This window comes from Phascolarctos cinereus, unplaced genomic scaffold (assembly GCF_003287225.1).
Source record: "Phascolarctos cinereus isolate Bilbo 61053 unplaced genomic scaffold, phaCin_HiC Scaffold_5;HRSCAF=322, whole genome shotgun sequence".
Classification (NCBI taxonomy): Eukaryota; Metazoa; Chordata; class Mammalia; order Diprotodontia; family Phascolarctidae; genus Phascolarctos; species Phascolarctos cinereus.
This window is the reverse complement of record NW_027555958.1, coordinates 182833926-182861751: the sequence shown is the minus strand read 5'-3', so window position 1 is coordinate 182861751 and position 27826 is coordinate 182833926. Positions and strand designations below refer to the sequence as shown.

The following is a 27826-nucleotide window of genomic DNA, read 5'->3' as shown; positions in this document are numbered from 1 at the left end:
AGTCAACACACTACAAACAGTGGGATCTTGTGTTTCCCCCCTCCTTTAATCTATTGTGTGATGGCAAAGAAGGAGTCTACAGATCTGCTGCTTCCTTTCCAATGCTTCAATCAAGGATGTCCTTGACACACACGCAGATTATTCTCATAAAAATATCACAGAGATGGAAAATTTTTTTATCATCATACATGGGCTCATTTGTCAGTATTTATATCTAGGAAGGTAGGTAAAAAGAATTTGGGAAGGGCAGGCTTACTTGTTATGAGTCTAACTCTATACTACCTGAAATGAAGCGCCTAGAATCAGAAAGAGTGGCACCAGATGTGGCCTGACCAGAGCAAAGTATGACAAAACAATAACCTCTTTCGTTCTGGGCATGTGGCCTGAAATCACGTTAGCTTTTTTTTTTTTTTGGCTGGCTCATTACACAGTGACTCATATAGAGCTTGATGTCCATCAAATTTTCTAAAGCTCTTCCCTTTTTTTCAACTCTATGACTTCCCCATACCATACCTATAAAGTTGAATTTTTTACCCATGTGCAAGATTTTACATATATTCCTATTACATTTTATTTTGACCTACTTTAGACCATCATTCCAGCCTTTCAAGATTATTATCAATCCTACTTTTGTCATTCAACATACTAAGTATTGCTCCAAGAGTTGTCATCTTCAAGTTTTATGTGTATGTTCTATTTAAGTAATTGATAAAAATGCTAAAGAGAATGAATTAAAGACAACTAGAAGCTGTTTATAAGCTAAATTAGTATTTTGTTTGTGAAATAACTCTGTGATTTCACTAGGATAGAGAGCTCCTGATGTGGAAGCTTCCTCCACTAATGAAGATTAGAAACTGTTTTACAACTCATAGGCTTAAAGTTTTCCTTAAATATTGAGAGACCACAGGTGATTAACCTGTGGTAACCCAGGTGATAACCAGTGGGTTACACTACATAAGTATCAGTGTAATTACTTGGACCCTGGTCTTCCTAATTGCAAGGTCAGCCATCTACCCCCTGCACCATGCCATTTCTCAATCTAATTCAAAAAGCAAAAAAAAAAAAACAACCTAAGATACATAAAATCTTTTAAACACACCTGCCTCTAGAAGCACAGACATTCACACTTTATGTTTTGGCCTTTATGCTAGATTCTCCAGGGGTGGGTAACCTGAGGCCTCGAGGCCACATGTGACCCTCCAGGTCCTCAAGTGTGGTCTGAATCACAAATTTGTTCTGTGAAGTTTGGGCTCAGTCAAAGGGCTGCACTTGAGGACACAGAGGGCCACATGTGGCCTCGAGGTCACAGATTCCCCACTCCTGTGCTACACAGCTTTACCCAGGTGACCTGCCACCACCTCAATCTTCACAACATAACTTGTTTTTATTTCTTATGTCTAGAAAACTTCAGATTTTTTTTTCCTATCCTAATCCTTCTCTGTCAAGGAAGCTATCTTCTACTCCCTGGCCATGCAATCTCTTCTACCTGGTAAACATTCATTTTTTCCTGCCCCTTCTCTAGAACACTCCATAGAACTTGCACCAGAAAGTTCCAGTTTCTCAGATGGCTGCTATCTCTTTGACTGCATCCTGAGGAAGAGGAAACCCTTCAAATTCGACTAAGCAAGGACCCCCATCTCTTACAAAATACCCGAGTTGCTCTGATATAGGAGCTGCCCTGATGCCTGAGCCAAGTTAACTGTCCTGAACCACGGAGTAAGAACATTATGGACTTCCTTTACTATGGCCAGGTCATCATGCCAAAAACTCCCTGGCAGCGTACCTCATTGGATCCCTTCCCCGTCTCTTCCCCAATCCCATTTTTAAGGTTCAATCACAGCTTCAGGGATTGACAGGGTCAGGGAGCTGTCCTGGTCAGGGGGCAACATTGTAAGGACCTATGAGCCTATGCCAAAATAGGATCAATGGGCTGCCCTACTATCCTTCCCTTGTTGCCTCTGCCTCCCATTGCCGTGAGCATCTCCAATTAAGCTGTGTGACTATCCTTTTTGAGTCCTTCCTGAAATACATCAAATAAAAGGTTTCAATTGCCTTCAACACTGGCTGGCTTATATAAATCTTCTGCAAAACTCCTTTTTTGTTTCAGCAATAGACTTTGATATCTACCAAAGCCTACTCCTCCTAATTGCCCAATATAAGTTGAATCATCCAGACACAGAAACTCAAGAGTATTCTTTGACTCCTCCCTCATCCTCACACCATGTCATATCTAATTAGCTGCCAAATTCTATCAATCATACTTCTGCAATATCTCTCACAACTACCCCCTGCTTTCCATTTCCACTGTCATCACCCCAGTTTAGGTCCTCACTACCTCTCACCTGGAGTGTTATAATAGTATTTTAACTGGTCTTCCTAATTCTAGTTTCTTTCCTTCCCAAACTATCTTTCATATTGCTGCCAAAGTAATCTTCCTAAAGCACAAGTCTGATCTTGTCATTCCCTTGCTCACAAACCTTTAGCAATCTCCTCTGCTCCCAACACAAGCCAGAGGGGAGGGGAGAGTATATGCTAAAACACTTAAGGTCAAAGCAAAAGACTACTCCAACACATAAGGGGTGTGTAAACCAGTTTTCGAAAAAACTAAGAAAAATTCTAAGTGCTATCAATAAGCTCCTTACTTGCCCTGAAGAGGTAGGGTTGAAAAGTGGTGCCTGCTGAGATCAGAACTGCAGCTAAGTAGAGGAGTAGTCTCCAACAAAAATAAGGCCTCTCTAAGCAGTGAAGAAGGCTTTATACATATGACCCATATAAAAGATCAGCCATTACTTGGGCTGGGTGCATGGAATACATGGGGGGGAGAGGGGAGAATGAACATCTCTAGTGTAGACAAGGACGGAAAATCAAAGAACAGAATAAAGGAAAAGAGGAAGCCTAGGATAGATGGAGGGAGAGGATACTCAAAATCTCAAGCAAAAAAAAAGTACCTCACATTAGGGAAAGAATATTTTCAAACTGTATAATTTCCTTGTAACAGAAAAAGACCCAAAATCAAAGTTCCCAATGATCTGGCCATCGAGTTACCATGAACAAAAAACAGAAGTTGGGCCTAGAACACTTTCCATCTGTTACCCTGTGAGGTAACATAGGTGTTCAGGAAGAAAGACCTGGTCAGAGTTCCCAGTTCCCTTTATCGAAGTCTTGATTCCCCTGCAGTAACATGAGAAACAACAGCAGAGGTAGCAATAGTATAAATGGAAAGAGCATTGGACATGGAATCAGAGGATATGGGTCTGAATCTTGGCTTCAATATGTATTACATCTCTCACCTTGGGCAAATCACTTAACTTTCCTGTGTCTCAGTTTCTTTACCTATTTTAAAATGAGGGAGTTGGACTAGGTGATTTCCAAGGTCCTTTCCTAGGAAGCCAAGTCCCCCCACATCACTCACACTTCCCTGAATGATAAAGGTCGATGGGAGCAGTTCAGGCCTCTGTATTGAGGCTTACCTATATCTATTTCACAGGAAGCTAGGGCTGAGGCAGGTAGGGTGTACCACCTGGTTCCCTCCCTCATTTGAAAGGATACTGTAGCCCCAATCCCAGAGCTGTAGGCTGAGGTAAGAGGTGGCCAGTTATGCTAAACCTGGAGGCTACTCCCCGCAAAGATAAAACTACAACCTGAACCTAGCTGCCCCTTCTCTACCAAGCACTCTGATCCCATCTATTTTCCTCCTAAAACAAATGTCAATCTTACAGTCTTCCCCTCCACCTTCAAATCCCAGTCAGCAGTCAGGACTGCTAAGAATGGGATGCCATAGGACTGTCTTGCAACTCCCCTACACCTTATAGGGAAAAATTTGGGGTGGACACAAAGATAATTTTTTTTTAAATCAAGTTAATGTAAGGTAACCAGAGGAAAAGAACCTCACATACAAAGGAAAACCTTAGGGTGGCCAATCCAGAGTTGATAATCCCAACTGTAGGTCATACAGTACACTCTATCAGTCCTTCACAGCCCCCAATACACTCAACAAAATAACTCATACTAAATACTTTACAATCAAGAAATACTGACAGTATTAACGTATTTTCACCACCCAGCCTAGACTATGGAACTTCCAAGTTATGGGAACTGTTTTTGGCCTATGATACTGGTCCTAAAACTTTTAGAGTTTGATGATTACATTTCATGAACATAAATTTCAAGGCGGCATAACTGTAATAGTAGTACATATCTTAATCAGTATACTAATTAAGAAAATAAACAATGCTAAAAACTACTATGAATTCAGTAATACTTTTAAATGACTTTGTATTTTACGAATCATATCACTATCTATGTACATTTGAAAAATACTAATATACACAAACACAAGGTATTAATTATTCTGGCTACAAAAATGTTATCTTATCAATAGATTTGCACATGAATTTATGGACTCTTTGCTAAAGTTCGGTGGCCCCCCCTGAAGTCAGCACCCCACAAAACAGAAAGCACTGGTCTCAGGAATTCTAGGCAAAGCTGAGCCTCTCACCTACCTCCAGGGCCTGGCTGAATAAGTGCTAAGCGCCCTCCAAGAAAATGTGGGAAAATCGGAACACTAACGCATTGGTGATGGAGTTGTGAAATGATCCAACCATTCTGGAGAGCAATTTGGAACTATGACCAAAGGACTGAAAAACTGTGTATATCCTTTGACCCAGCAACACCACTAGGCCTGTATCCCAAAGAGATCATAAAAAAGGGAGAAGGAGCCACATGTACAAAAATATTTATAGCAGCTCTTTTTGTGGTGGCCAAGAATTGGAAATTGAGGGGATGCCCATCAGTTGGGGAATGGCTGAACAAGTTGTGGTATATGATGTAATGGAATATCATTGTGCTATATATAAGAAATGATAAGCAGGTGGACTTCAGAAAAACTAGAAAGACTTATATGAACTGATGCTAAGTGAAGTCAGCAAAACCAGGAGAATATTGTATGTAGCAACAGTAACATTGTGCGATGACCAACTTTGAAAGACTTAGCTCGTCATAGCACTGAAAGGATCAAAGACAATTAAATAAGTATGGACTCTGAATGAAGATCAAAGCATACTATTTTCTCTTTTTTTGTTGTTTCTTCTTTCTCCTGGTTTTTCCTTTTGGTTCTAATTCTTCTTTACAATATGACTAATGTGAAAATGTGTTTAATATGACTGTACACATAAGCCTATATCAGATTGCACACCATCTTGGGGAGAGGTGAGGACAATTAGGAATTCAAAATCTAATAGAAGTAAATACTGAAAACTAAAAATAAATATTTTTTTTTTAAAAAAGAGCCCTCCAATACTAGTGGATCAGTGATCTCATCAATATGGATATTCCCTTTAATAATGTAGATCCCAACCCATCCATATCTACCTATCTGGCTTAACTCTTGTTCCTGTCTGACTATAAATTCACCATGTTGGCAAGTTCTCTTGACATAATAAGGATACCAATGGAGCACACAGACTACTTATTGGCATCCTTTTTTCTCTTTACATTTTGGCTTATTCTCTTTTTCAATTATACCTTTCTTTGATGACACTCTTTACCTCACTTCCTCTATTTAATTACATATTCGTAATGTAACATATAGCCTGCTCACAACTACTTTGTACCTCTCCTCTGCATCACTGGGTAATATGCTACCTTAGTTCTTTCAGAAGGAGGTCCCATATATAGTAAGGTCCTCCAGATGCTACTGTTTACAAATGACATTGTACTGGTTACATCAAGAGCCAGAATACGGAAGAATCGCCTAAATGCCATCCATAACCACTTCATTCGACCTGGCTATCTAGACAAGAAAAACCAAGCAGATGAAGAATTCCCATTACCCAGGCTATGATAGCCTTTGGATGGGAAACCTATAGAGCTCATCCATCAGCACAGACAATCTCGGACTAACACAGCAAATGTGCAATAAGTTGGGCCCAGAATTACACAAGATTACAGGAAGCTGACTGAGAGTTGAAAAGTTCTTTAAACCTCCAAGATTTCCCCTAAAACAAAGGCCTATCTTTTTTTAATTACCAATAGTCTTCTGGTGATGTTTTATAGCTGCTATTCAAGGAACACAACAGATAAAAGCTTTAGGGATTCAAAAAAGTAATGCAAATAGCATATACTCACAAAAATGTTATTTTTTTAGTTATAAGATGTCATACATATTGTTACTCAAAATTAATCTGAATAAAAATAGAGATGGAACATGTATGAAGTACTATGTGCCAAGATGCCTTAGGGATATAAATAAGTAAGACAGTTACTGCCCTCAAGGAGTTTAAATCTAATGGGGGCAGATGACATATAAAAGCAAGTTAGGGGAGGGGTATGGCCTGGTTCAAGAAGTGGCATGTAGAACTAGGCCCTGGCAAGTTAAGGCAAAAACTGGCCTATGGGAGTAATATAGGTATAAACTATATGAAAATCCATTAAGGACTGAGAAGATGTTTTTCTTGGGATTTACTATTTAGATAAAATGTGAACTCCTTGAGGGCAGGTACTTTTTCATTCTTGTCTTTGTATTCCCAGTGCCTAGCATAGAATTTCATATATAGGAGGCAATTAATAAATCTTTGTTGACTGGTTACCAAAAAGTATGTTTATCTTTAAGGACTGGAAATCATATAAACACAGCTTAGTTAGGAAAAAGATTCACCTTAAATGAGGACTTATTTTTCACACTTGCAAAAGGAATGAAAATTGGTAAGAACATAAGAAATCTGAAATACGACTTTAAAATGTGCATCAGTTTTACATATTGAACATTTATGGATGACCCACCATATAAAGGCATTGTGTTATATATACACTTTTAAGCAAGTTATTAGCATTTTAAAATTGGGTGACTTTTATAAAGAATTTGTTAGCATACAGTTATATACAGTAAGCTTGAGAAAATACAGCCTGAAATATAAGTTATCTAGGTCAGAGGTAGCATAGGAAACAGTAAGCCAGGAGAAACCTAAAGTGATAATAAATAGTAAATTAGATAAGAATGTGTAACATAATGACACTTCTATTTTGGGCTCTTTACAAAGAGGTCTCAGATTCTCAGAAGAGAGACATGATAGTCCTCAATTCTGCAGTGGAATTGCACCTGTAATACACGTATTCTTGGATATGAACAAACAATATGAGAACAAATCATATTGGAATCATATTATAAGAACAAGAGTCATTTTTCTCCAAATAGGTTAAAACTTCCTATGCAGATACTGAGTTCTAGGAGATATATGTTAGTGTTTCCAATTTATTCAGGTTAAGCAACTTGTCCAAAGTTTCAAGAAGAATATAAATTCCAGGGTGCCATCAGTACTAAAACAAAACCCCAGTTTTCTATGTTTTATTATACATCGGCTTACACCACTTGACTCACTTGAGTTTTGTACTTTATTGTAGATTTACTGCCAAGAAAGTATTCAAAGAACTAAGTTGTTCAGTCATGTCAAAATCTTTGTGACTCCATGGACAATGGCACTCCAGGAATCAACAAGCAACTTGGGTGGCTGTATGAAGTGGATGGCTAAGACTAGGGGTGCCATTTACAGAAATAAGTTAAGAAAAAAAGGAAGGTTTGTGAGGTTGTTAGTTGGAAAAAAGTATAATCTTCATTATCTGAACATATAAAAACTGAAAAATGCCTCCTTTCCCAAATAGAATTGTAAAATTGTCCAAAAATGCAAAGTTATTCTACTTTTACAAAGCAAGTTCATCAAATTCCCGTGATGTTGGTCCACAGAGAAGAACTCTCAGAAATAAAAAGTCATTGCTTCAACTAAATATATACAAAGAGGTCAGCTTTACCTCTAGGCTACCTGGTACCCGCCTGATTAATGGGCAGTCCAATCCTGCCAACAGAGCACTGGTCTCAATAACATTTCCATTTAAATAAAGCCTTCTTTCTTGGAAAGTATTCTATAGCGATTATTGTCCTTTTAAAAAAAATAATTTTCCCTGGGGCAGCTAGGTGGCGCAGTAGACAGAGTACTGGCCCTGGAATCAGGAGGACCTAAGCTCAAATCTGGTCTCAGACCAGATACTTGACCACTTACCAGCTATGTGATCCTGGGCAAGTCACTTAACACCAACTGCCTCGCAAAACACAAAAAAAATTTTTTAAATAATAATTTTCCCCACTTCAGTATCAGTGCATCTATCATCTATCACGGATTCCATTCTATGGCATAGTATCCTAGCACACTTAATGATTCTATGTCTTGGAATAACTTCAAGTTCTTAAATTTTGCGTAAATACATTATGGCTAGAGTTTGAATATCAACTAGTAATGATATTGGCCAGTAAATGTTTGCTTCTACTATACTTACTACTTAAATAATAGTCATATATTCAAGACCTTAACATTTGATGCATAATGACTATTAAGAGAAATTCATCATGAAATTAATCTACATTTCATAAACAAGATTAGCCAAGCAACAACATCATTAGCCAAGTAGAAAACAGACAACTTTAAATTCAAACTTTGCCAGAAATATGCATATCTATGCATACATGTACACACATATTCATAGATTATGTACTATTAATTGCTCTTTACAAAAATAGAATTATCACCTATAAGAATTTAAGTTATTTTCAACTATATCTTTCTTCAAATTAATGAAAAGAGGGAAATTATTTTGTTCTTTCACTTCTCCAGTGACATAAATATACCTAACACATAAGATCATGTGATCATTGAGATGGAAGGGACCTTAGAGGTGATCTGCTCCATCCCACTCATTTTATAGATGAGGAAGATGAAGCCTAGAGAGGTGTTGAAACCTAAGGTCACACAAGGAATAAACAGCTGACCTTGGGATTGGAAACCAAGTCTTTTGAGTTCAAATCCAGGAACCCTTTCTATTCCAACATTCTGCCTCCCATTATTGAACATTTTTTTCCTTCCCTTTTTTTTGGGGGGTGGGAATCAGGGTTAAGTGACTTACTCAGGGTCACACAGCTATTAAGTGTTTTTCCCCCCCTGTCTTTTTTTTTTAATGAACATTAAGCTTCTACTACATGCCAAGCACTCTATTAAGTATAGGAGATACAAACATGTGAACAATTTCATGCAAACAAGTTATGTAAAGGATAAACTGGAGATAATCAACAGAGAAAAGTGCTAGAATTAAAGGAGATTAAAGGAGAAGCCATCCTGTAGAAGAAGGGATTTTCGATAAGCCTTAACGGAAGCTAGGGAAACTGAGAGGCAGAGACAAGAAGGAAGAGTATTCCAGGTATGGGAAATAGCCTGTGAAAATGCTCAGAGACAACCAAGAATGTCTTGTGCAAGAAACAACAAGGAAGCCAGTATCACTAGATCATAGAACACATGGGGGGAAGGGGGGGATTGAAGACTAGAAGAGGGGAGAGTTTATGAAGGGCTTTGAATGCCAGATGATTTCTTATTTTATCTTGGTGGTGCTGGGAGCCAGTAAAAAATGGGGGGTGGAGGGGATGGGGGTAGGGCGGTGAAGTGGTAAGACCTAGTCTCTAAGAAAATCAATTCGACATCTGAGTGAAAAATGAACTGGAAGGGGGAAAGAATTGAGTCAGGGAGCTCAATCAACAGGCTACTGCAATAGTCCAGGTCTGAAGTGATGCAGTAAGATGATAGCAGTGTGACAGGAGAAAAGGGGCATATAGGAGTGATGTTATAAAGGTAAAATCAATAGACCTCAGCAACAGACTAGATGTGGAGGGTAAGAGAGTGTGAAGTTGCAGATGACAACTAGGTTGCAACCCTCAGTGATTGGGAGAATGGGGATACCTTCAACAATGATAGCCTTAATCACCAAATGGGCGTTGCCTGGGTCAAACTAAGACCTGTAAAGACCTTAGCTTAAAAGGGCCAAGGTCTTCCCACTGCATCCTGGGCCATCTCCAGTCATCCTGATCTATATCTCCCCACTGGACCCAGAAGGCTCAGGAGGAGAAAGTGAGGCTGGTGAACTTGCACAGCTCTCTTTCACTCAAATCTAATTCACCTGCAAGTCATGGCATCACTTCTTTGATATCACGGTCCTCTTCGAGAACAAAGGACAAATAACAACAACAAGAGGAAGTTGAGAAGAAGAGAAAGTTTGGGCAGAAAGATAATGAGTATAATTCTGAACATGTTGAGTTTAAGATGTCTGTGGAATGTCCAATTCAAGATATCTAATAGGCAGTTGGAGGTATCAGACTGGAGGTCAGCAGAGGTTACAGCTGGATAAGCAGATCTGAGAATCACTGCATAGTACAATAGGGTTGCAGTTCCCCCGGTGATTTGGAAAAACCGTGCACAATTTTTTGGCCTTCCCCTCATACTAGAGAAGAAGTCTGAATTATTATGGCATTAAAATATAAAATATGTCTATGTTATACAATACTATACAGATTTTATGCATTTCTGAGTTTCTAAACTTTTCCTGTGTCATCTATTGCCCTCTGCATGTTATCTGTGGCTTCTGAAAAACTCCCCAAAAATTCTTATTTAATTTTTAATGCCTACCCATAACATTGAAACAGATGCGATGTAGAAGTGATAACTGTAATTGAATCCATGGGAGCTGATGAGACTATAAAACAAAATGACAAAAAGAGAGAAGAGAATCCAGTGCAAAGCCTTGGAGATCACCCACATTTAGTGGGAATGACTTGAATGAAGATCCAGCAAAAAGGACTGAGAAAGAGTGGTCAGATAGGTAGAAGGAGAAATAGGACACAGCAGTGTCACACAAACCCAATGAGAAGAGGCTATCAAGGAGAAGGTAAGTGATAGTATCAAAGGTTGTTGGAAATTCAAGAGGGATGGGAACTGAGCAAAGGCCATTAGATTTGTCAGCTAAGACACAGTAACTTTAGAGAGTGTAGTTTCAATTGAATGATAAAGTTGGAAACCAGATTGTAAAGAGTTAAGAAGAGAATGAGAGGAAAGAAGTGGAGGTACCTATCACAGAAGGCCTTCTCAAGTAGTTTAGCCTCAAAAGGTAGGTGAGATATGGTCTGGATGGATGGATGGATGGATGGATGGATGGATCAAGTGAGGGTTTCTTTTGAAGATGGAGGAGACATCAGCATGTTTGTAGGCAACAGGGAAGCAGCCAGTAGACAAGAAGTGATTGAAGAAAAGTGAAAGAGTTGGAAGAACAGATGGGGCAATCTGCTGGAGAAGACAGTTTGGAATGGTATCACTTGCACATGCAGAAGGTTTAGCCCTGGCAAGAAGGGCCACTTCACTGTATGAGACAGAGTTCATGAAGAGATAGTGCCAGAAGTCATCTGGGAGATGCAATATGAAGAGAAGGAAAAAAGAATAGTGAATAGTCTTAATTTTTTCTTCAGTAAAATATGAGGCAAACTTCTCAGCTAAGAGGTTGGGGGTAGGAAAGCCATCACATGTTTAGGAAAGGATGAAAAGATGTGGAGAAGCCATTAAGTGTGATACTGAGTCAGTTATGAAGCTGTACAAGGACTGCCTTGCGGCAGTGAGGCCCCAGGTGAGCTAACGTTATATAAATGTCTAATGGACCCAGTCAGCATGGTTTTATGACTTTCTCCAATTTTGTTCAGCAGCACATAAGTAGAAGCAAAGGCAAGAAATGGTGAGAGTAATCTAGAGCTGAGGCCTGGTGGAGTAAGATTGGAATTAAGATAAAAAGAGCAAAAGATTCAAGAGCGTAGTAGCGTGTAGAGTTATTTGGTTCACTAGGTGTTAAGATGGCAAAGGGAGGAGAGCGTAGCTAGGACAGGAATGTTATCCTAAAGAAGTAAGGGGCCACGCTACTAGAAGTTATGATGAAGATAAAGAACAAAGTTCTTCAGATAAGGAAATTTCGGATTTTATAAACACGGAAGGCTAGCATTTGCAGATAACAACAAGATCAACAGCATGGCCATCTCTGCGTATAACTGAGGCAAGGTGAAGGAGTAGGTCATGGGAAATAAATGAGCCTAGGAACTGGGAAATAAGGGTGTTTGAGAGAATATCAATATGTATGTTGAAGTCCCCTAGTTGTGGGCAATATAAGCACCAGAGATATTTTTTTAAAAAGATTCCTGTCACTCAAAAGGGCTTACAATCTAGTTGAGAAGGTAGGACATATCTTTTTTTTTTCTAATCACAGCAATACATATATTGTGTCAACTGAGTAATATAATGTTATAAATGTTCAGGGTACAGTTGGTGGGGCCTTTGTTCTTGTTGATAAAATGAGAGGACTGAATTATGATAACCTCTAAGGTCCCTTCATGGTTTAACTCTCCAGAATGATAATCAAGGGCTAAACTGGTAAGAGAACATTCCATGGAGGACATAGAGATTTAAGCTGGGCATTGGTGATAATTCTAGGATTTCATAAGGTTTCCCTGAATCCACTGACTCAGAATAACCACAGAAGTAGCCAAAATTCTAGTTAATGAACCAACATTAGAATACCCATTGTCTTACTCCAGCTCACATGGCCAAAATATGATGAGCTATATTGGGTCCTACAGCTACTAAGTATGAAGCTAGAATATTTTGCCATCCTCAAGTATCAGATTATTGTATAATACCCATGTAAGAGAAGTAGGTCCCACTGAATTAAGAGTCCTTAAAGTATAGACTAAAGTTCAATTCATTTATATTACGTATCTATTATGTGTAAGATACTGCATTAGACACTATGCAAAATACATAAAATATTAAGTCTACAAATCAATCAGTAAACATTTATTATTTATTAAGTACCCATCATAGACCAGGTGCTGTGCTAGGTATTAAGGGTACAAAGACAAAAAAATAAATAGACACTGCCCACAGGGAGAATACTACACAAATATAAACATGTAGGAAATATAAATAAAACAAGTACAAGGTAAATGTGGGCAGGGAGGGAATTAAGAGAGTGGGAGAGCAGCTAGCATCAAGAAAGGCCTCATACAGAACGTAAAATTTGATCAGAATTTTGAAAGAAAAATGGAAATCTAAGAGGCAAAAGTGAGTTGAGAGTACATTCCAAGTATTGAGGACAGTCATGGGAAAGAGGCAGATATGAGATGGAGCATCATGTTTGGGGAGCAGCAAGAAGGTCAGTTTGGCTAGACTGTAGAATGTGAGAATGAGAATAATTGAGTAAGTCTGGAAAGGTAGGTTTGGGAAGTAATTAAAAGCCACTGGAGATTACTGAGTAGAGAGCTAAATATGATAAGACCTGCATTTTAAGAAAATCACTTTGGCAGCTGTGTGGATAATAGATTAGAGACAGGAAAGCCTTGAGGCAAAGACACCAATTAGGAGGGATGAGTGTCTGAACTAAATTGATGGCTGTGTTAAGTAAGGTCAAAGGGGTAGAAGTAAGAGATTCTATAGAGGTAAAACCATGAAATGTGGTAAATAAATACATATGTGGAGTTTGAGAGTGAAAGATTAAGCATAATGCTATTGTTAGAAACCTGAGAGAACCAGAGAGACATGCTAATATTCCTGCCAGAAAATAGGAAAATTTGGAAAAGAGGAAGATATAGGGAGAAAAATAATGAATCCAATTTCCGACATACTGAGTTTGTGAGGTCTATGAGACATGAAGTTTGAAATATCCAGTAGGCAGGTGGAGATGTTACTGAAATTCAAAAGAGATTAGAGTTGAATATAATTCTAAGAATTATCAGAATAGAACTGCAAAAAAATGAAATGAGAGAGTAAAGAGAAGAGGATTCAGAACAGAACAACAATTTAGGGAGCAAAATATGAATGATGAACCAGCAAAGGAAGACTAAGAAAGAAGCATGTACCAGAAGGGAGGCAAGACACAGCAGTGTCATAAAAACTCAGAGAATGTCCAAGAGGAGAGGGTGATTAAAAGTGTTGAAAACTACAAGGATGGTGAGATGGATAAGGTTTGAGAAAAGACCATCACCCAATTAGGCAAGTAAGGGATCAAAGATAACTCTGCAGAGAAAGCAGTTTCAGTTGAACAACGAGGTCAGAAGCAGATTGCAAAGGGCTGAGATGTCAGAGTAGAGGAAGGAGAAGTAACATGTGTGGACAGCTTTTTCTGGTCTCTGCTCTCAAGGAAGTTACTACTGAGGAGAGAGGTTAAGATAACAAAAATAACAGTGGGCATTTGTACAGTACTTTAAAGTTTGCAAAGCACGTTACATCCAATACCTCAAATGTACACAAATACAGTAAACAGCAGAACATGAGTGCCAAAAGATATGAGAGATATAATGCAATAAAAAATATAATTAGCATATCCTAAACAATAAGGAACTAAAAAACTTGTCCTTGAATATACTGACACAATCATTTGCTTCCCCTTTAAAGTCTAGGAGTGGTACTATTTATTCTCCTTATGGACAGGTGAGAACTACAAGCATTTTAATGTTAGAAATTCTTAATAGAAAGGTACTAAGAGCGAACTCAGGGGCAGCTAGGTGGCGCCAGGGGCTGGAGTCAGGAAAATTTGGGTTCAAATGCAGCCTCACACTTACTAGTTATGTGACCCTGGGCAAGTCACTTAACCTTGTTTGCCTCAGTTTCCTCATCTGTAACATGAGCTAGAGAAGGAAATGGGAAACCATTCCATAATCTCTGTAAAGAAAACTCCAAATGAGATCAGGAAGAGTTAGACACTGAAACAACTCATCATCAACAACAAAAGTGTAGTCAACTTTGTTCACAGATTGCTTATTCAACTCTTCCCCTCTAAAAGGCTTCCTGCCTCTTAATTTGAGGAAATTCAAACAGGTTATACCACTTACAGAGATTCTTCTCTAGTGATAAACCCTTAATTTGGTACAGCATGGTAAAACAACAATTGTTTTGAAAGCATATGTAAAATTATATACTGGTGTTTCTGAAAATCAAGCCCAACCTGTGGAACAACAGCAAATGAAAAGTAACTAACAATAAACTAATGATAAAAGTTATTTTAAAGAAAAAAGGAAAGGTGAATAATGAAAACATTTATGAAACAAAATGCTAAACCACAAAACAGGCAATTCTAAAAATGCCTTATTACAAGAATTCATGTGCTTATATATGTTATATTTTTCAAATAATAATATTGGCACATAAATCTGAAAAAAATCACATATCTCCAACTATTATATTATAATGATGATCAAACAAGAGAGGCTCATCACCAAAGGATTGTCCAGGACACGAACCATTTTAGTCTTAAGAACTCATTAAAGTTATTATGAATCATAAATTTATGAAGGTGTAAAGGATAAGTAAAAACAAAGTAGTAGAATAATACATAGTCTGACTAACCCTTGGTCAACCCCTTGGCCAAATAATTCAAACTACAAATTTAAAACTTCTTTTCATTTGGGAAAACTTCCTAATAGGTACATCTAGGTTCGAGGGAGGATGATTAATTCACCTAAAACACTATCAAAATCCCAGATTTTACAAATAACACCATACAATAAATACCCCATCAACAAAAATGAAAAGAGGCCTAGTAATATCTTCACCTTGAATAATGCCAGATTCAAAAGTGAATAATTAAGACACCAAGAAGCCTAGATCTAGATGGGTTCTTTCTGCCTACAAAGTTCCCAGGTTATGTCCCTGTTACCCAAAAAGCTTAACGTCCATATTACAATATAAATACCCAGTAAGAATTTATGTTTGTATCTGAGACTTACACATCCATTTCCCTCACTCCAATCTCCATTAGCTGCCATATGCCTTATTACATTTCACAGCATCAAGACTAACCTAAAATGACTGATTCCCTTTATCCACATTCCCCTGATGTCCCTCTTCTTGCAATCAAAGTACGCAAGTGCTTTCGTATATATAATCTAAATAAATGACTGAGCCAATGAGTCAAATTAAAGCCGAGACTGCACATATGATTTAATCTCCTTAAAAATGAACAAATGTTGGGCTACCAGAATGAATATAAGACTGGATCTGTGATTATGTAAGCATGTGAGCTTGGGCATAACAGTGCACACGAATAAGCCCATGCACAACAGTGAACAAATGAATGAGCCTGTGAATGTGCATGAGTGTGTGACTGATTTTATAAACATGAGTGAGCAGGTATCCTCTGCGAATGTTAAAGTGGACAGGTGACTATGTTACAAATCTGTGCTGGGTGCCAGTGAACCTGAATGAACTCAAGGCAGCTAGGCGGCACAGTGGATAGAGTGCTCAGCATGGAGTCAGAAAATTGTTGCTTTTCCATTGTGGTGTCCAACTCTTTATGACTCTATTCAGGATATTTTTTTTTAGGTGAGGCAATTGGGGTTAAGTGACTTGCCCAGGGTCACACAGCTAGTAAGTGCATTTAGGATTTTCTTAACAAAGATACCGGAGTGGTTTGCCATTTCCTTCTCCAGCTCATTTTACGGATGAGAGGCGAATGGTTAAAATATCTTACCCAGTTCCAAAGCTAATAAGCATCTGAGGCCAGATTTGAACTCAAGAAGATAAGTCTTCCTGACTCTAGCACCACCACTATACACTCCATGCAACCTAGCTTAATCTGTCTGCAGTCAGAAAGACCTGAGTTCAAATTCCACCTCAAACACACAGAAGTTGTATGACCCTGAGCAAGTCAATTAACTTGTTTGCCTCAGTTTCTTCATCTGTAAAAATGGGAATAATAAAACCTACCTCCAAGGGTTGTAGTAAGGATCAAATGTGATGACTGGAAAGCACTTATCACAATGTCTCAAATAGTGCTATATAAATGTTAGCTGCTGTTATTATTATGATTGTGATCCTATGATGGAGCCTTTGAGAGTGGCAGCTAATCAATACTGGAGCTTGCCAAAGTATAAAAATTAAACCTGTGACAGAACCTGTGAGTGTGAACTTCAGTCTATGACGGTGCCTATTGATGACTATGAGTAGGCTTGAGCCTCTCTCTGAATATAAGGATGATTGAGTCTTTGAGCACAATAATGACTAAGCATGGGTATAAAGGTGACTGAGCTTCCCTGGGCAGGAGGACGACTGACCCTGAGACTGGTGGGAGCCTCCCAGGAGAGCATGAAAGAATGACTGAGTGTATGTGAGGGCCACTGAGCCTCCCTGAACAGCATTACAACTGAATGTGAGGAAGACTGAGCTTCCCTCTGAATGAAGCTCCCTGGGTGTGTAAGGCTGTATAAGGTTGTGTAAGGAGGACTGAGCCTCCCTGGGTGTGTAAGGAGGACTGAACCTCCCTGAACATGAGGATGACTGAGCCTCCCTGGGTGTGTAAGGAGGACTGAACCTCCCTGAACATGAGGATGACTGAGCCTCCCTGGGTGTGTAAGGCTGTATAAGGTTGTGTAAGGAGGACTGAGCCTCCCTGGGTGTGTAAGGATGACTGAGCCTCCCTGAACAGCATTACAACTGAATGTGAGGAAGACTGAGCCCCCCTCTGAATGAAGCTCCCTGGGTGTGTAAGGCTGTATAAGGTTGTGTAAGGAGGACTGAGCCTCCCTGGGTGTGTAAGGATGACTGAACCTCCCTAACCATGAAGATGACTGAGCCTCCCTGGGTGTGTAAGGGTGTATAAGGTTGTGTAAGGAGGACTGAGCCTTCCTGGGTGTGTAAGGATGACTGAACCTCCCTGAACATGAGGACGACTGAGCCTCCCTGGGTGTGTAAGGATGACTGAACCTCCCTGGGTGTGTAAGGATAACTGAACCTCCCTGAATATGAGGATGACTGAGCCTCCTTGGGTGTGTAAGGATGACCGAGCCTTCCTGTGTGTGAGGACGACGGCGGGGCAAAGCCTGAGCCTGGCCGCGGGGTGGACGGCGGCGGCCGGAGGAGAACGCGCCTGCCCCCGGGCAGGTGTGGGGGGCACTCGGGTACCTTGTTGAGGTGGGGGTTCCGCGTCAGGTCGTAGCCCCGCTTCTGGGTGTAGAGAGAGTGCACCGAGGCTTCCATGGCTGCGGGAGCGAGGGCGGGAGGCTCGTGCGGCGGCGGCGGGCGGCGTCAGGAGGCTCCGCGTGCGCGGGGGACGCGGGGGGCGCTGGGGGGGCGGGCCGAGCGGCGGCGTCGGGAGCAGGGAGGGGCGCGGCTGTCTTGGCCGGTGCTGCTGCAGTGGCTGGACTGCGGCCGCTGCCGGGCTTCTTGTGGTGGTAGTAGCCGCCGCGGCCGCTGCGGGGAGGGCCCCGCGGAGGAGGGGGCGGGGACGGGGGGATGGGGTGGATGCGCCGGGAGGAGTCCCCGCCTGGCCGGGCCGGGCCGGAGCCGGTGTCCGCAGCGACGAGGAAGCGCTGAGTCACGGCAGGGGGGAGGGAGAGGCCAGGGGCGCTGGCCCCGGTCCAAGCTCCCTGAGGCCACGGGCCTGGGAGCGAGCGGAGCATCCCTGCGAGACCACCCCTCGCAGCCCCCCCCCCCCCCCCCGATCCCCGTGTGGTCCCGTCTCCCGCGCCCCCCACTGAGCCCGCTGCCCCACCACGTGTGGGCCCAGTGCCCCCAAGGCCCAGCTACAACAGTCCCCACCACTGCCACCACCTCCTTTAAAACAGAACGAACGCCATCTACACGTTTTATCTCCTGTGGTCATATATTCGTTATGTTTTCTCTTACTATATTAAAGGGACATCATTTTAAAGAAGGTCACCTGCAGGTCCCTCGCTATTATGGGGTCACCCGGAGAAAGAACTATGGAGTCACCCGGAGAAAGAACTATGGAGTCTGAATGCAGATCCAAGCGTATTATTTTTGTTTGTTTTTTCTTCTTGTGCTTTTCCCCTTTTGTTCTGATTCTTCTTTCACAACATGACTAATGTGGAAATATGTTTAATATGATTATACATCTATAGCCTATATCAGATTGCATACCATCTTGGGGAGGGGGAGGGGAGATGAGGGGAAAAAATTAGAACTCAAAATCTTATAAAAATGAAAACTAAAAATTAAAAAAAGAAAGCAAAAAAAATTGTAAATCTGGGACCTTGGGCACAGTCTGTCCCCTCATTGTACAGAGTTGGAAACCAGAGTCCAGGGTAATCAAAATTTTAAGCTAGAAAGGATCTTAAGGATCGTGGTGTTCAACTCTCGCCCCTCCCCCATCCCCTTCATTGTACTGAGTTGGAAGCTGAACCCCAAGGTAATCATAGAATTGGCTGGAAGGGAGCTCAGAGTATATCTAGTCCCTTATAAAGATCATATATAGATTTAAAACTGTAAAAGATCTTAGAGGCAATCTAACCCAACCCCCCCCCCCCCCCCCGTATTTTACAGATGAGGAAACAAGCCCACAGAGACTAAATGACTTGCACTTACAAATGTAATAATCATTAGAGCAAGGATTTGAACCCAGTTCCTTTCACTGCAAATGTAGGGGTTTTTTTCCACTACACTCCATTTCCTCCAGTAGTAAGTAGCAGAGCCTGCACTCAAACCCAGGTTCTCTGGCTTAATGGCTTTTACCCTATATCATATTAAGTACTTGGTCACCTAAACCATCCAAATTTTGGGTGGAGGAATTGCTAATGGAAATGTACTAAGTCTAGTCAGAAGCCAAAAGTCTAGTCAGAAAGAGGTCAGGGAAGAAATCATGAAGCCTGAGAACTTAGGACTGAAAAAAAGAGATGAATTACAACGTGAAAGGAAATTAAGGACTGACAGAGCAGGTTTGTGAAAAATCAGACCCTTAAAAAAATAAAAAAGACAAAAGATGCACAGGAACCCAACTTTGAAGTAATTTTTCAGTTTCCTGTTACTAGGGTCCTTTGTTTCCAAGAGATCTCTAGCATTCTCTCATCTTGAGGACATAAAGCCATCTTGAAGGCCAGCCATCTTTTGGCAGAACAAAGTGGGAGCTATCAACCTTGAAGACTTTGTTCTAAGAAAGAGACAAATAGAGTTAGGTTGTGCCTGTGGTTTTAAATTCTTAAAGTGGTGGCACTCATGCACTGGATGGGAGTTACAGTCCAGAAGTGGCTCTTGGGGTACTGGACTTAGGTCACTTCATCTAGGTCAAAGAAGCATCAATTTCCATATCACCTGTCTTGATAATAGGGAGAAGTCAACATTTTCCCAAGACCTGTCTGGGCAACACAATGAGCAGGAATAGATAAGCTGGAATAGAGCCATTTAGATTAGATCTTAATGTCCTCCTGAAAAAGATACTAAACTTTGGAAAAAAGGTCAATGAGGGAGCTGTGAGTGTCCAAGATAATGATTACTAAGAAAAATCATTCTTCACAGAGCTAACCCTAGTACATGATGTTACAAACATATTTCTTGAGGGCAGTGACTATCGTGTGTGTGTGTGTGTGTGTGGCACATTTCCTCAAACATGATAAGCACAGAATAAATGTACATGGGAAGACACCAGTTCTAAGAACACCAGATGGTCTCTGAATTCAGAATTCAATTATGAAAAGAGTTTATGTATAGGTGCTTTAATATGTCAACAAAGAGGAGGCAATGAATAAGTTTTGAATACAATTTTGAAAGATTATATACAACTCAGTGTTAGAGCTAGATGCCAAAGGCAGTGTGGTATAATAGAAAGAACAGTTTGTGAGTCAGAGGTCCTAGCTTTGATTCTTCTGGGTTGGAGATGAGAATCTTTGATTCCATTAGTATAAGGAAATAACTGATGAGAAAACTTTTCTACCAATGGAGATTTGCACAAGCTGTGCAACTTCCTCTTAGAGTTTCCCTGGGACACATAAAGGTTAAGTGACTTGCCAGGCAAGCCGGTATTTGTCAGAGATGGTACATGAACCCAGGGCTTCCTGACTTTGAGGTTGTCTCCTTATTGACCTTGCCTCTCTTGCTATCTATTTTACCTTGGGCAAATCACTTGACCTTTTGGGACCTTTATTTCCTTATCAATAAAGTATAAGGCTTGGAATAGTTCATTTTAAAGGTCCCTTCTGGTCTAAATACTTTGATCCTATAACCTGTTCCTAGGGTTAAGCAAGTTGAATTTCGACAGCTCACTTAACCTGTCTTGCCACGGTTTTACAGATGAGTTTTCACTTTACAGATGTAAGTATTAACTCATTGTACCTATGAGTTTTCTTATCTGTAAAATGAGAGGTAAAATGGATGGTCTCCAAGACATATTTCATATCTAAAATTCTGTGGTACATTTTTCTTCTGATTTGAGATTTCTGAAAGGATGAGTGTTGTAAAATTCACAGAAACCTGCCTCTTCTTTATACTTATTTTTGGATATACTCTACTTATCTATCAGAGACAACTTTGTGTAGTGGATAGTATTGGCCTCAGACCAGGAAGCCCCGGATTCAAGCTTCTGATAGATTCTACCTTTGTGACTCTGTGCAATTCAATTCAATAAACATTTGTTAAGTGCCTGCGAAGTGCCAGGCATTGTGCTAAGCACTGGGGATACAAAAAGAAGCAAAAGATAGTCCCTACCATCAGGGAGTTTGCAGTCTAATGGCAGGAGACAACATGCAAACATATATACAAAGCAAGCTATCTACTGGATTAATAGGAAGTAATTAAAATAGGGAAAGCATTGGAATCAAGAGGGATTAGGGATGACTTCCTGTAGAAGATAGGATTTTAGTTGGGACTTAAAGGATGCAAGTCACTTAACTTCTCAGTGCTCTAGAGCAAAGGTGTCAAACAGGAGACCAGGGGCCATGTGTAATCCAGAACACTCCCAAGAGGGCTTGAACCAGATTAAAATGTAATTGGGAAATATTTAACAAAATAAATGAAAATACATAATAAAATATGTATTTTTACATAAATATATGATCTATGATAGAGGCAATTACTAGGTGGCTCAGTAGAGCCCTAGGCCTGGAATCAGAAAGACCTGACTTCAAATTCAGCCTTAGACATGTTAGCTATGTTACCCTGGGTAACTCATTTAACTTTTGTTTGCCTTAATCCATTGGAGAAGGAAATAGGGAAACACTCCAGTATCTTTGCCAAGAAAACCTCACAGCATTAGTATGCTGTGGTCCACAGGGTCACAAAGAGGCAGACACAACTGAGCATCAATATAATATGTAAAACAATGTTAATGTGTGGTCGTCTAAGTCAATGTGTATCTGGCAGGGATCCTTACATACAGTCTGGTGGAACATGTTTCAGTTTGATACTACTGGTCTAGTCAATTCCTTTTCTTAGTTGAACAGCAATTACAAATCTATGTTGATGGAATTCTCCTCATCCAGAAGCTTCCCACTCTGATGAAATCGCAGGTCCAGTCCAGATCCTGATGTATCTAGATACCCCAACAGTATTTCCCAAATTGACCTGAATGTACAAATTATAGTATAGTCAAGAAAATCTCAAAGAAATTGAACTGCTTCTTAGACAGTACCAGATAGTTTTGATAATTACTGCCTTATAATATAGTTTAAGGTATAGTACTGCTAAATGTCCTTCCTTTACATTTTTTTTTATTATTTAAGAAAAATGAGATTGAAAGAACAAGACTTTGTCCATTAAGAAGTTACGAGTAACCTTTGAGAGAACTGGTTTATTATAGCAGAGTGGTAGAGCTTGAACCCTGATTCCAAGGGATTGAAGAAAAACCAGTAGGAATGCTGAGTACAAACATCTTGCTTTCTTAATACTTCAGTAAATGAACCACCTTGTACTAGGTTTAAGTTAGTAGGTTAGTAGTAGAAGACTAGTAGGTTAATAATAGGGTGAAAAAAATCTAAACACTAGATTTTTTCCTATGTTTCTGATTATGTTTTTGGCTTTACCTTATATAACTGTAAAGATCCCAATAATGGCTTTATATCACATTTCAGCCTGTAGCAAATAGTATTATAACACATGTTAACAAAAAGGCCTGATTGAAGTCCTTGAGGCCCTTTATTATCCTGGAAGCAAGGCTACTTACTGGCTGTTAAGATCATTAGTACTGTGTCTTCCCAGATCAGTGAAATTACCATGGAAACTTACTTCATGATGAGTCACTGAATTCATTCCTGTTAAGTTTAAGAGATCTGTATGGCTGACAATCTGTCAACTTTCTGTTGTTCTAAACTTAGACTTATTTCTCTTTCTTTGGGCAAATATCTGGCTCTTTCATTTCAATTCAGCATTTGTTAAACAGTATATGCAAGGCATTGTACTTTCATCCTTATTACTCTAGAAATATACTTTTAAAAATAAAAAGTTAATAGAAGAATGACATTTAAAGTCACACAAGCACACTGTGCCATAGTTTTATTTGCAAAATAATACATGCTTACTACATATCAATATTTGAGTTATTATTATTAAGTGACATTATTTCTAAAGCACTTTGTTAATCTCATTTAAACTTCATAAAATCCTGGTATTACTACCCTTTATTGATTAATATTCTCTGTTTTGAAAATGAGGAAATTGAGGCTTAGAGTAAGTGACTTGCCTATGGTAGACAGGCAAAGATAATAAGTGTAGGAGGTTGAATTCCAACCCAAGTCTCTTACTTATTAATGCTAATACTCCTTCCACTATGCTTGCTTTAAGGGCACAGGTAATAAATGTGAAAGTACTTTGGAAGCTATATAGTGTAAACAAATGTAAGATATTCGTTTTATTCATGCCAGATGTATGATTGGTAGTATTAGGGGGGGAAAATCTAAACACTGCATTTTCTCTTTGAGTTTCTGATTATGTTTTTGGCTTTACCTTATGTAAGTAGGAGTTACCATAATGAGGCATCATAGAAGGACCTTACCTTACCAAAAGAAAACAAGGACATTTATTTTATTCTGATTTCTTTTTATAGTGCCTGCTTTAAAAATCTTATCCCATGAATCTTCGACAAAACTGTCTTTGTACGACACAAAATAGTTTGCTTCTTATAGAGAGCGTGTTCTAGCAACCCCAAAGATGTTTAATAGCATAATTCCTTATGATTAAGCACCATCTTTCATTGAAGGAATTTATAATTTTCTATCAACAATTGAGACTCTATATACTTTGCTAAACTCATTCTTATGAATTAACTGAAGTATATGACAATTAAAATTTGTCCTAAAAAAAATTGAGCAGCTAACATATAGAGCTAAAGAAAAATAAACATGTTAACAGAATCAGATTATAGCATTTTATTGTGTAACATAGATAGGAATATTTTGCAGTCAGATCATGTCCCTTGAATCATAACTACATGTGATAAGATCCTAAATAAAAAGCCTGATAGGAAATTTTGCTTTCATACCATTAGCCTATAAAGTAGGTGTTAATGATTAAACCAGCTTTTTAAAGAGATTTCAGAGTACTGATACTACAGTAATGATCACTACTCCCCTCCCCTCCCACCCTTCCTCTATTTTTCTGGTGAAAAGAATTCCTGTTGTCTTTAATGAGAATTTCACTCTGGGAAGAACACTGAGTTCTGAGCACAGAAGAGCCATTACATATCTCTTTGATGCCACTTTCCCTACTTTATAGCTTGCTAGAGCACCAACGAAAATTATTTTGTTGATAGAATGTCAGTCAAGTAATGTCTTTTTTTTTAAGTTCCTATGAAGCATTTTAACTAGAAAGACATAGAAAAGCAAAGCACCAGAAATCATCCCTTTTGTTTTAGTATCTCTTCTTAGAGACTTCATTTTTACAGTTACTATGGAAAATCCTTCTCTAATGTTCGCTTCTGGTGCTACTTCATGTCGTGGAGATAACTAACCTCAAATTCTCATGAGCCAATGGGATTAACTTTGGCAAATGTTTCTAAGGGAGAGTGGGTTACAGTATGGGCCTACTTGTTTCTGAGGACCAGCCTTGCTCATTCTGAAGAGGCTAGCTATCAAGTGATGAATGTTTTTGTTCACAGCAATAAAAGCTGTCTGCGAAAACAGACAGAGATTGTAATTTCTGTAGGTGGAGGGAGTGCCCCACATTAATGAAATCATGGATCCTTGAAGTGTGGAACTAAATACTTGTAAAAAAAAAGTCTCTGATGTTAGCTATGGATATGATTCCAAAGCGAGCCATGAAGACTTGAACTGGTAGCTGTTTGTTACAAAAGGTAAAATGCTCATTTCAAAATCACAACTAATTTTCCATGCCCAAATGAAAATAAATGCAGCATTCAATGGTCTTTTGCAACACTGTATAATTGATTTTAAGAGATATTCTAAGGTAATGAATGGGTAGGGTTTTTATGCACATGGTGGTGCACTTTGAATAGTTTGTGTTATGATTTTTTTATTTTTATAAAAACAAATGCATAAGAGAAATATGATTAGATATAGTATTTTGTGATATGGGTAAATGATTACTGGGCAAAATGCAAGTTCAGATTTTTTTTAGTTGGCATCAGCATGAAATGCCCTTTTTGCTTGGCAGCTTTGCTTTTGAAAAAAATTAGAAAGCAGGGGCAGCTAAGTGGTGCAGTGGATAGATAGAGCTCCGGCTTTGGAGTCAGGAGGACTTATGTTCAAATCTGGCCTCAGACACTTAACACTTACTAGCTGTGTGACCCTTGGTAAGTCATTTAATCCCAATTGCCTCCCAAAAAAAGGGGGAAAAAATAGAAGGCATTCTGATATCTCAGGATTCCTTACAGACTTAGAATTCATCATTTATCAATCAAATGAGATAATCTTTATAAAGTACTTAGCCCAGTGCCTTAAGCTTAATAAATGCATATTCTCTTATACCTTATTTTATAATTTCAGCACTCATTATATACTTCAGCCACATAATTTTATCAGTTTATCTCAGTGCACTTGAGTGTTTTAAATGTAGTTCTCTGCTAAAATAGTCCAATATTCAAAAAGTAGATTAGGTCATCAGATATTTCATACTTTGCCAGCATGTATGTGTATATTTACAAATGTCTATATATGTGTGTATCTATATACATGTATACCTTTGAACTCAGTTTCTTGGTTCTTAACTTAAAAAGCTATAAAAATTAGCAACTGTATTTATAATTCCTTTTCTCTCTTTTCCTTCTCCAGATAACCAAATTATTTAGTTGCTGAAGCAAATTTGCTCAAAACTTGCCCACTGACACAAATATATGAGGTAACACAACATATACATCCCAGAATTTGTACTTAGAAATGTGTGCTTGCTTCAAAATAATCTGGGAAGCTCTAATCATATTTCAGCAGTGCCATCATTGCTCAGGTCAGTTTTGGAACTCTTCTTTTAGAATGGCCAGTCTGAGACACACATATTCTATTACATTTCTCATTTTGTTGTAGTTATTTCTTTAAAAACAACAATACCAACAACAGAAAATTGAGATGGATTACCAACCAGAATGTATTTGGAAACCTCAGATCCATCCTCAAAGGAAGATTTGACACCATAGAACGGAATAGATTCAAAAGAATTTATCTCAGACTTTAATAGCAATTCTAAAAAAAGGAATTTCAAAAATGTTTTGAATGATAGCATTTTAGCCAATTATGTTGAAGAGGAAAACATACATTTGGATATATAAGTTCTGGTTGCCATAGACAAATTATTCGTCACTTAATAGTTAACCTACTAGTATTGAACTTCTTTGTACTTAGCTAGGCTGCTTCTCAGAAAGCAGATATAGCCTATCATTAGAATCATATTTCAAGGTCACATCCACACAAAGCATCAGAGTAGGACATTATGGAAGATAAATTCTGAGATGTTTGTTAAATCACATCAGCATGTGCTATTCAGTCATTTCCAATTCCCATTTGGGGGCCTTTTTTTTTTTGGTAGGCAGTTAGGTTAAGTGGCTTGCCCCAGGGTCACACAGCTAGTAAGTGTCAAGTGTCTGAGGTCAAATTTGAACTCAGGTCCTCCTGACTCCAGGTCCAGTGCTTTAGCTACTGTGCCACCCAGCTGCCCCTCATTTAGGGGCTTCTTGGCAGAGATATTAGAGTGGTTTGCCTTTCCTTCTCCAGCTCACTTTACAGATAAGGAAACTTAGGTAAACAGAATTAAGTGTCTTGCCCAGGGTCACACAGCTAGTGTCTGAGGTCAAATTCAGATTCAGGTCTTGGGGCAACTAGGTGGCACAGTGGGTAGAGCACAGGCCCTGGATTCAGGAGAACCTGAGTTCAAATCCAGCCTCAGACACATTCATACTTACTAGCTGTATAAACCTGGGCAAGTCACCCAACCTCATTGCCTAGAAAAATAAATAAATAAAAATTCAGGTCTGCCTGACACCCTGTCTGTTTTGCCACCTAACTGTCTCCCACATTAGTATACTAAATTTTAACTTTTTAAAAGAAAGCACTTTGTAATCCATTGTAACCAAGCTAAAGTATTATAATAATGCTTTTACTTACTCCAGCATATAATAGGTCCTTAATTTATGCTTATTTATAAATTAGTTTTAATCTATTCTATATTTGGTACTGAGATGTGGAATTGAATAGTTTGAAAGATGCTAAATATGGCATTACCAGCTGATTTATTCCAGTGTTATTATGTGATTTTGTTTCTACTTTCCCTTTTCTTGTAATTGTTTACATTTTTTCTTTCAGTTGCCTATTTAAGTTGCCCAAGTTTTTTCAATGAGTTTTAAATTATCAGAATCTTTCTTTTAAAAACAAAGTACTTGAAAATAGACTTGACCTTATTTCTTTAGCCCTACCTTTAGCCAACATGCTTCCCAGAATGAATCATCAGTATGGTTCAGTCAGGGACCAAGAAATTGCAGCCTGCATAATGAGTCTGGCTTGCTGCACACTGCCCGTAACATGCATCGGTTCCAGGTAGACAGCCTCTAGATTGGGGTGGCCATATTCAGATTCTTCTTAATCAGAAGGTAATAAATCTGGAGGGGAACTTGAAGTTGCCTGCTTAACATTTTCCTCTTTTCATAGGACCATACTACTTGAGAAATAAAACAGTTTTCCATTGATAACATTCCTAATAACAAAAAAATTGAACTCTTTAATATAGTCTTATATTTATTCTATTCTAATCCATTGAAAATTGGT

General features: G+C 39.1%; 1 protein-coding gene across 1 annotated transcript in view; it reads right to left on the bottom strand.

Annotated features, from left to right (window-relative positions):
• The window catches only part of ME1 (malic enzyme 1), a 258710-nt gene extending 240580 nt beyond the window's left edge, over positions 1-18130 (bottom strand). The window contains exon 1 of the mRNA XM_020969928.2: positions 17799-18130. Within this exon, the coding sequence (XP_020825587.1) occupies positions 17799-17873 (75 nt within the window). The 5' untranslated portion in view covers positions 17874-18130. The remainder of the gene's footprint in view (positions 1-17798) is intronic.
• Between the last annotated feature and the right edge of the window lie 9696 nt (positions 18131-27826).